This window comes from Tympanuchus pallidicinctus, unplaced genomic scaffold (assembly GCF_026119805.1).
Source record: "Tympanuchus pallidicinctus isolate F22 unplaced genomic scaffold, pur_lepc_1.0 scaffold3, whole genome shotgun sequence".
In the NCBI taxonomy this organism is placed as follows: Eukaryota; Metazoa; Chordata; class Aves; order Galliformes; family Phasianidae; genus Tympanuchus; species Tympanuchus pallidicinctus.
The window spans coordinates 22714461-22724844 of record NW_026294747.1 but is presented as its reverse complement, the minus strand read 5'-3'; the positions used below and the strand labels follow the sequence as shown (position 1 = coordinate 22724844).

Here is a 10384-nt window from a genome sequence, read left to right as displayed (position 1 = left end):
AGCCTCATCCTATTCACAGCTATAATTTGAGAGAAACCTGGAGGACTTATGGAGAACCAGGACCATACAACTTCTGGAGTAAGCCACTGTTAAAGCAGACTTATTACAAACAATACAGAGGAATCATTTTTAAAATTCAGTTTAATATTATTTAAATATTTTCTGGGCTAAAGATTAGGCTTTATTAATTTATGTGCACAAGTTTTAGCTTAGAACTCCCAGGATATTGAGTCCAACCAAACACTACAAAGACACAGGGCAAAAAACTCATTCATAGTAAACAACTATATCTTCTTCTACTCATTATTCCTGTACTTCACTTCCAAATCAGTTTTAAGTCTAAAATAGTTGTTTAAAATAGTAGTATGCAAGTTTGCAGGCACTGCCGCTTTAACATCCTGAACTAATTAACAAACAGCTCTTCAGAATGTCTATTAGACATGGTACAGTAAATAAAAATATGGATTCATTTATATGTTAGTAATTGTTTCAAAAAAGCAGCTGGTAACTGAGAGGTAGTGGCAGTAACTCCAATGACATCCAAACAACTATTTGCCAACAGCCCCAAGTGCACAAAACTTCTGCACTCATCAACAACGGCCAAAACTTCCTCTTGCCATTTAGGCCTGTTAAATAAGAGGGCATGACCGCTTCGGGTCAGCACAGGAGACCGCAACTACTGAATCAAAGCAGTGTGAAGCAATGAAGGGCATCTTGTTAGTTAACACAGGATGAAGACTGCTCACAAGTCACCTGCTATCACAGTGCCATCAACTCACCACAGGCACCAAGCAGTATTACAAATCCACTGTAACCCCAGCCAGGGGTCTTGTAAAAGGAAAATGGCAGCCATTTGCAGCAGCTCTGGCACAGACCTGTTGTACACGTACTGATTTAAAACCAAGTTTTCACTGTAATCGGGCAAGATCGATCCAGCTACAGCCCAAATGCTGAGACTCCCGCGGTCCCCAGAGCAAACAACAAAAGCAGCAGTTACATGGAGCCAAGATTAGAACGCAGAGTAACAAACTCTGCTTTAAGCCTGCCTGTTCAACTCTTCAATAGCTCTGTTCTAGCTCTGGAGCAGATGTGCAATTTATGCTTCACAACCAGCTCACACAGGCAGTGAAGGAGCAAAGTGAAAACATCACCTCCTGAGAGATGAAAGGGCGAGGAAGGCTACACAGTGTAGGTCTTTAAGCTTTCATACTTGCTGCTTCTGAAGAAGGCTACTCAGAATACGCTCCTCACTCAAAAAGCAGTTGACTACAGCTTCTGAAGACTAGCACTAGTAGGCGTTTTCTAGTCATACGACACAGGAGGGTTTGCTAACATTAGATGTTTAAGTGCAACTGAATATGGTGCTGTGGTCTACTTGCATTTGAAAACTCCATTAGGAAGACCACTTAATCAAACGAGTTCAGGATAAATGAGGCCACTGACTGTACATCACCGCTAATCTATTTCTTATCAACAGCAGCACACTCCCTCAAAGAGAAAGCATTTATACACAGAAGGGACTATGCTTCATCCAGGTAGAGGCAATACAAGGATTAGTAATTTAAAATAAGCATGTCAGCAAACAAAATATTCTCGACTTACTTGCAACTTACGGAAACCATAGTCCAAAACAAAAAACAGCAAGTACATGGAAAAAAAATACACTACTGCTTATAGAAGAGTGCAAAGTCTCAGGATTGCAACCCAGAGATAATATATTCACTCATCTTCCCTATAAAATATCCAAGCTTTAGGTTCATTTCAAGAATAGCTTAGTTCAATTTCTAGATGCCCAGTCACTAACATTCAGGAATAGACAGCAACTTCTCTCACCAGCAGTCACTGCTGTTCCTATAAAGACTGGTATAGTTAATGCAAACTTTATTTACAAAAGACACTTAAATTAGTTACTTCATGCCATGTGTCCATATAGAATCAACAGTTCAAGGATTACATGGAGAAGAATTCACAAAATTAAAAGTGAAATCACTAAAGACTTTCTAAGAGTTAAGAACTAGGAAAAAAGGTCTTAAAGACATTACAAATAAAAAAACAAGATATGAGAAACTAGTCTGAGCAAGAGGATGGTTGTTTACAGGTCTGTACACTAAAACTAATACACAGACAGCCTTCTATTGTCAAGAGATGCTCACTGCGAAGCAGATTATGTACAAATACTTGTGCCACAATGACCCAGTCCCTCCAAAATCCACTGTATTATACATAAACCAGTTTGTATACATCAGGCCTAAACGAGGCCATTTAACTATGAAGACTTCTAGTTTAGTAAACTAAAGCTGAAGACAGCAACCGTGATGCTGCCTCTCTATTTGCGACTGCTTTTTATTCTCTCCAATCTTTTTTTCAAGTCATCAATATTAGCTGCTGCAGAAGAGGATGAAGCTGTGGTAGTTCCAATGCCAGAAGAATGAGTCTGATTGGAGTCCAGATCCAGATGTTGGTACTGTTCTCGTGACTCACGGAGCTGGGAGAGCTTACTATGAAGCATATCAGTAGAGGAGGCAACTGTAGGGACTGCTGGTTTAGAGAGCAGAGATGTCAGAGGTGCTCTGTCTTCCTGCTACGGTGAAGAAAAGCGAAGTGTTAAGACAGACAACGGCAAAAGTGGTGTAAGTACAAAACACAGTTAATGGCTTTTCATTTTTATAAAAGGCACTGAAAACAGAAGAAAGGAAAGGAACAGTATTGCTCTAGATCACCAGTGCTATTAAAGTCAGGCGCCAAAGTCAGAACCGTGCAAAGCTAGCTACAGTACTCAGTTCTTATAATTTAAGCAGCGAATGATTAACTTGATGTCAGTACAAACACAAAGGAACAAGTCCAACCATTTGCATTAAGAAGTCACACTATATCCCTGACACTTTGAGCCTCAGAGCAAATCTAGATTCTGAGGCGAATTTCTCTTAGGCGCAGCGGAGCCAATATTTGAATCCTTATAAAGATAAACACAGGTAAATGAGGTTCAATCCCACAGGATTTCCAAGCGTTGTCAATACGATACCTTTGCATTGTCAAGGCCACAACGTTGCCTGAGGATTTTTAATCGTTCCAAGTAAACTGAAGGCCCCACTTCCTCCCCATTTGTGTTTCCTATAGATGAAGATACAGTGTGGGTAGAAACGGGAACACACGTTTCTTCCACCTGAGGAGAAATTCCTGGAAAGAAGAAGTGTAATAAAAACAAGAGGAAAAAAAAAAAAAGATTAAAAACCTCAAAAATAGGCCTCTTAATCTATTGCTTCAAATGAGATGCAAGAGATGAAGAATCAAACAATCAAATTATGTGCATTTGCTAGGATAGGAATATTGGCTCTTTCATGCCTGTCAGGTAATTTTTAGTTTTCACTCTTTCAAAGAAAACAGTACAAGAAATAAAGACATAAAGCAGTAGTAGAGAAGGTCCAGAAGTAGCAATGATGCTAACAGTTGGTAAAAGAAGGGTCAGTGTATACACATGCAGGATGGGGACAAAGATGCTGATGCAAATCAAAGGTAGACAACAGAGGGAACATAACAATTACACTGGCAGGATAGGAAATATTTGGAGCTTTCCATCTTTTGCTACACTCTGTAGTACTCAGTCAGACCTCACCCCTGATTCTAAATCCTCTTTACTTCTTGTTCGGGTAACTTGAAACTACTGCAAAATCCAGTTCAGCCTGAAACAGTGATGTCCAAAAGGAATGTTACATGGTGTTCAAAGCCTCTCTATTAGAAGACCAGGGAAGGATTATACATTATGAAAGAAACTTCTTCCATTCTGAAATGAATGGCAAGTTGTAAGACTTACTTTGAACAGTGTTCATTAGTTTACTGCAAGGGTGTTTAAAAAAGATTTATGGAGAATTACAGTTAAGCATAGCTTGCAAGACAGAACAACATCTTTCATTATCTCCAACTATTATAGTTGGGGGAAGAAAACTGGAGTCCAGTTTGAAAGCATTTACTGCTCAATCAACATTTCTTGGCTGTACAGAGTTTTAGATAAACAGGAAGTTCTGCCTTATATCTAGTCAGATAGATTTAAGAGGTGCTAAAATAAACCCTCTTCTGAATGTAGTTTACAATATACAGATAGAAGAACAAACAGTAGCATGAGAAAGGCTAAAAAAAAAGCAATCACACAGGACACAGTTAAGCACCTGAAAAAAAGAAACAAATTAAAGGTAGCTTTGCTGGACAACATCAGCAAAAAAAAAAAAAAAAAAAACAAACCACAAAACTACTATGCTGCTTAAAAGCAGAAAGTTAAAGGCAAACCTGACAGCTGTTGCTGTTCATAAAACAGCTTGTATACTTTCAAGTAAAAACTCCTGACACCAGAAACATGAAGCACAGATAATGCTTGTCCCACACTACAGGGCAGAACTTAAAATCACTTGTATACCAAGCACCTTTCAGATATTTCCTCACTTAATGCAATGACAGTTATAACAACTTCCTTGTAAACAAAGAACTTCTACCATGCAAACCATACTTAACACAATCACTAAGAATATGTGAATTACTTTGGAATCCTATAAAAAAAAAAAAAACCCCGTATCTGGAGACGTTTAAAATGTGACACATGCAAGTGCTTCTTATAAATCAACCCTGTTGCTGTAACATGTACCTGTAGAAGAAGCAATGCGTCCTTTCCCCTCCCTTTCTGTTTCTATGAGCCGGAGGCCTCTTTCCACGTAGCTCTGGAAGAACTGAGATGAGTTTTTCAGGAAGGGCTCAATATCTGCATCAGAATATTTCTTTTTGTATTCATACAGCTCTGCCAAACCCTGGGAGGGAAGAGTTTCTGTGTATTACTACGAAGGCTGCATACACTATTCTATTGTATCGTGCTTTCTTCTCCACAGGAAGAGAGCTCTTACCTCCTTGGTGTTCTCCTTGGAGCCAATCTTCTTAAATATTTCTGCCAAAATATCATTCACTTTGGCTTTTGAAGCTTTTTCTTCCTAAACAAATAAAGGGAAACTTCTAAGTGAAGTGGGTTATACAATCTTCTCTTAAAAATGAAGGGAAGTTCAGACAAACCCACAGTACCCTCATCAGATCTGTTTGTTAGCTGGATACAGAACTTCAAAAATAAAAAAAAACACCAAAGAAAACCTTTACAAGAGTTCTATATAATCACAGCTACAGAGAAGTATACAGACATTACCAAGTTGTAAGCATGCTTCTGAGAGGCCAGCATTTAAGATCTGGTTTGGATATGGTTAACTCTTAGTAGATGAAGTGCTTTAGCAAGCAGTACAAAGCCCGTGCTGCACACACCAATGTCTCAGAAGAACATCTTACCCTGGCACATATACACAATATTTAGGTAATACTAGAAACACTCCAAATTTCTAAAACAGCCATAGAAATAAGAGATTATTTACAAAGCCACCTGCATGTGGGAAGAATAATCCTTACTCCACTACTAATTGAAGCTTGTTTTCTGAATAAATTGCCATACAACATATTTCTATTACTTACTATGCGAGAAGCCCCCTTTTCTGTATCTTTATCAGCTTTACTTCCAGTCTGGTCCATGGAGTGCTTCATTACTCTACACAGGTGAGCCTCCAGCTCAGATTCGTTTTTGTTTTCTATCATCGTTAGGTGATCTAAGATCTAAAGAAAAAGAGGCAGTAGCTTTACAAAGTACATGAACAAATCAATTTAAAGAAGTACATGACTGATGCCAGGTCTGACCTTGGGCCCTTTCAGCTTGCACAGAGTGTGAAGCAGAGTCTTCAATGTCCTTATAGGAAACTCACTCTTACACTGCTTCAGCTTCTCTTTGGGAAAGACCTTCATAAAAACGTGGATATCCAGTAGAATCCGATCCAGATTGATGCTGTTAATGGTTTCTGGCAGAAGACGCACCATTCTCCACAGACACTGGAATGACAGGTTGACTTACAGCAAGACAACTCCAGGAAGGAATATTTAAATACTTAAGACCAGATTACACAAAACTATCTTTGAGTTGTTTCACTTTGCTGTGACATACATTGACATACATAGCTTGTGTGTCTGTTAAAATTATTGGTACGTATGGTCTCTCATTAGCAGCCCTATGTCCAGATCTTCCTGTAGAAGCGATGCATAAAACTGTATGTAGTAGTACTGACTTTACCACCAATAACAAGAGATGGCATTTTGTGTGAAGAAGTTTCAGCAAATAAAGCAAAGAAGCCAAGTACGCCTGAACACAACATGACGCCCTCAGGTTTAACCTTATTAAAAATGCTGAAGCTCTCACTACATCATGCCAGTTATAGTAGGGTGCTGTAAGATATATAAGCCAGTTTCAGCCTGGGATTGTTTGAATGCACAGTACACTAGCGTGCCTAAGAAAACAGGTCAAGCAGGTGACTGTATCTCCCTCTGTGGAGCATGTATAAGCATGTATGATCTTCTGTAAACTACTAGCAGGTGTTAAGCTTTCTCTCAGTAGAGAGAATGAAGTCATTGAGTTAAACATTTAATAAATACTTCCAGTTATCATCACTTTTTTTTTTTTAATAAACTATCTGTTCTTTAAAGCTACATTGCTGATTCATAACCAGGCATTTCAGAGTTCAAAACCGCTATTAGAGGCTCACCTTCATGACAAGTTCTGAAAACTTAGGAGAGCTGGCTGTTGCTAGCAGACTGTCTTGAAGTAAAAGAAGCAGAGCACTAGAAGGATTAAGTTTAGAGTTGAATTACTTGGGACAGCACTACACAAAATGACTAGTTTCTCAACACAGCATTACACCAGAGACTACTCCAGTTGTTCACATCATGCCATATAAGAGCTCTCTCTTCACAGCACTTCAGAAGCAATTAAGAGACAGTCTGCTGAAATACAAAATGTATACAACCACACCAAGCTAGTTTGCTTAGCCTGCTTTCAGCTGCACAGACTATGCAGACAAGCTATAATTACCACTAATGACCACTGACAATTCTTTATTATTAGCTAAACAATCTTATAGAGATCATTCTTTGTTTACAACATGACTAATGAACATAATCATTCATTCAAGGAACACAGAAGAATAGATGGAATGACTACTAAGTCATGATTTTGTTTTTTGAACAACATACCTCAAAATGTTGGTCTGGTCAGACTTTTCAAGAACCCTCAATACCAAGAGATTGACTGATCGGATGACCTGCTCACCCTCCTCGAGGTCTTCAACTCGAGAATCCAGCATTAATGTAATAAGACCATGCATTAGGTCCTTCAGCACACCAGCAGAGGCTTCTCGAGCCAGACTCTCTACCTGGAACAGCTACCAATTGAAAACAAGGTTAAAAGACTTCCCTACATAAAATACTTCAATAATAAGATTTCACTACATTGCTAAATCCTTTGACATTTCTGCTTCATCCCTCAGTGGGGGATTTCTGAGTAACTTCTGAAAATACTTAAACATCCAACTAAGTATACAAAGCTTAAGGAATGTTAAAATAGAAATAGAAACATCAGGATGGCTGTAAGCTATTAAAGACATAAACAGGCATTCTTCCCTACCCCTACTACTTATTCTCTGGTCCCTCCCAAAAGGTGCATTGGTGAGCAGATAATTAACAACAAACCTTTCATAAAATCATAGTGTGCTAGCCTAGGTACAAGTCAGCTCCGCTCAGGTATTCCATTTGGCTGCAACTTCAGCATAGACATTCCTTGCTTTTCAGCTTAATTTATAGGTCAAAGCCTTACCGATATCATGCTCCCAATAATACAGCTGTAAAGCTTCGCTATCTCATCTTTGTCTAGCTTCTCATCTGCCATGTGTGTATTGTAGATTAACCGAAGCTGCATAAGTGTAGCTATTAGAAATTGGTCAATGTGGCCAGACATAACTTCTGCTTTGTCTTCCTGTCTGAAAACTTCATCAATCTAAGATTTAAAAACAAAACAGAACACCCAAGTCAACATAATAAAAACAGTGCAAAACAGCTATAATTTAGAAACATTTACGTAAGAAAAGTCTTGCCCTTATCTATTTTGCCAAGGTATTTCTATTCCAAGCTTCCACTTGAAATCAATAAACTACAAACTCCTGTTGCTAATTCCAAATATAATACGTTACATTTATATCTCTTTAAAGGATCAGTATCCTGTACAGTCTTGACATCTATCATAGATTCTGGAATTAACAACTTTGTGAAATCTTCCAGACAAAACATTTCTACATAGTTTTCACACATTCACAGAGTGGGCTTTAACTATGACGGAAGATACAAAATCTTTCTGCTGAGTCTGCACAGCAGTTTACATTTAGAATTTAAGTTACGTTGGCAACAGTCTGCTTTTTCAAATCTGTATAGCATAGTCTCTATAGTATAGATGCGTACTTTACAAAAAAAAAAAAAATTACATTTTTCCCAAATTAGTGCTTCTGTGTTAGAGTCTATTTCACAACACAGAAGTGAAATCGATATTAATAAAGCGAGTCAGATGGCCCCTGTGCACTTAGTTTTGTCATCAGGGAGATTCTGAGCAGAGTCCATGTCACCCGACACGGTTGCTCCACCAGAGTGCAGCTCATCAACCTCGCGGAGAAATAGCTTAGTTCAGTATGGATAGGTGTTACACCTTAGTTCTCTTACCTGTGCTAGAGCCTGAATGCTTGTATTTATATCACCACTGGCTACTTGAGAAATGACACAGTTGATGGTAGAAGCAATGCTACTGTGCATGTCATCAAAGTGTGGCGACACAGCACGGATTCTAAACAGGTGAAAACAGGATTTGTTACCCTTTGGAGTGTTCGAGTTTATACTAAACTGCTATTTTTCAGAAGCAGTTTAGAGACAAGATTTTTTTTATCTTCATAGGGAACATTCAAGGTAGAAACAATTTCTAACATCTATGAGTTTACCAGTATGCTAACAGACATAACACATTTAAGAAAGATCAATGTTGTCTTAAAAAAGATGACACAAAAATAAATAAGCATAACTCAGGTTTTTCATTAGAAAGAACAGCTACCCAGAATTCAAAACAGTACCGTAGATCATGACTCTGACATCTCTTTTCAGAACAGTTGACACTTCCCCTTCTCAGGTAAAGAGGTCTGAATGTACAAACTGGTCATTTCAGCTTCTCAGAATAGTTCTTTAGTTCTTATAGGTTTTACTTAGATCTAACTAGACTCACTTGGGCTCAGGAATCAGGACCGGCTCAAAGATGTCATCTAGTTTGTGCTGTACAAGTGCTGGCATCTCACATTTGACAGTACCGTTATCATTTTCAATTTCATCAAGATCCAGCTGAAATTCCCGTGGAACTGTATGTGCTGTCTCAGAGTGACTGCCCATACTGCGATTTTGGCTACAGAAACCAGGAGAGAGATGTTTATTACATACACTCAACAGGCAAAAGTAACAGTGCTAACATCTACTGGTAGCCCTAAAGCTCCTATAATAGAACAGCATACATTTTGGAGATGTGATTTTATTCAAGATCCTTAAAAACTTCCCTTTGCTGCTCTCCCCTAGCTATTGGTAAAACTAAATTTTGAAAGCCAGAAGAGCAGCTGCCAGTTACTTGCTTTCCCAGCTACCCTTACAAGATGAGGCCCCATCCAAACCACTGCAGTTAGGTATAAACTAGCTAATGCTGTTAGAGATCACTGAACACAGTTTAAAGTAACACTAATGAAACACAGGCTTAGAGTTCATTTGTGTTTTTAGATGATGAATAGGATGCATGTGTACATAGAAACATTGCAAGCTCAACTGAATCTAGTATTCTCCCATATAACTTGTACTTCATACTAGAAGTTTAAAGGAAACATCATGTGCTATTCTCCAACAGGGACTTTTATTCCAAGACGATGAGCAAGAGGTAAGACACTGTTTCTGAGCTTTTGTTTCCAAAACCGTCTCTCCAGGCTGCTTCACACGTGCTCATCCAATTCTGTACTATGTAATTGTGCTAACAAGTTAGGGACACGGTCCAGATAAATGCAACACACAGGACATTCTCCCAGCATTTCCAACAGCTGTCTACCACAGGTGCCCTATCTGCCTGCAGCTTCACCTACAGACACCTCGGTAGAAACTTCTGCTGTTGTTTTCTTTCTTTTGCTCAGATCACAGACCTACACACCTACTGAACTGGCTATGATAAACATGTCACCCTTTGGAAGGGATGACAAGGATAGAAATGGAAAGACAGAAGAGCCCCTGCACTAAGGAGTTAGTGGGCAGTACTTACATCCTATAAGTGCGATACATAATTCTGTCCATGGAGAAGCAGTGAAAAAAGGCACAAGACCATTTAGAAAGATTTCAAGACAGACAAGACAAAAAAAAGTTTCAGACATTCTGTTTTAAATTCTTTGGCCAATTTTCACAACATGCAATGATGATACACAAAATA

At 38.7% G+C, this 10384-nt stretch overlaps 1 protein-coding gene and 1 non-coding gene across 8 annotated transcripts in view; both read right to left on the bottom strand.

The window, feature by feature from the left end:
• Positions 1-123: 123 nt before the first annotated feature.
• CKAP5 (cytoskeleton associated protein 5) overlaps positions 124-10384 on the bottom strand; it is a 47618-nt gene continuing 37357 nt past the window's right edge. For 6 of the 7 annotated variants that reach the window (XM_052694764.1, XM_052694765.1, XM_052694771.1 and 3 more), the window contains 11 exons: positions 9158-9331; positions 8608-8728; positions 7715-7894; positions 7096-7283; positions 6609-6684; positions 5713-5901; positions 5494-5631; positions 4887-4970; positions 4634-4793; positions 3023-3177; positions 124-2581 (listed from right to left, as the gene is read on the bottom strand). In XM_052694764.1, the coding sequence (XP_052550724.1) occupies positions 2327-2581; positions 3023-3177; positions 4634-4793; positions 4887-4970; positions 5494-5631; positions 5713-5901; positions 6609-6684; positions 7096-7283; positions 7715-7894; positions 8608-8728; positions 9158-9331 (1720 nt within the window). In that variant the 3' untranslated portion in view covers positions 124-2326. The remainder of the gene's footprint in view (positions 2582-3022; positions 3178-4633; positions 4794-4886; positions 4971-5493; positions 5632-5712; positions 5902-6608; positions 6685-7095; positions 7284-7714; positions 7895-8607; positions 8729-9157; positions 9332-10384) is intronic. The other variant, XM_052694770.1, reaches the window with a different exon arrangement.
• LOC128087446 (small nucleolar RNA SNORD67) lies at positions 8446-8556 on the bottom strand. The gene has a single exon (XR_008209860.1). It is a non-coding gene; the product is annotated as a small nucleolar RNA SNORD67 (small nucleolar RNA).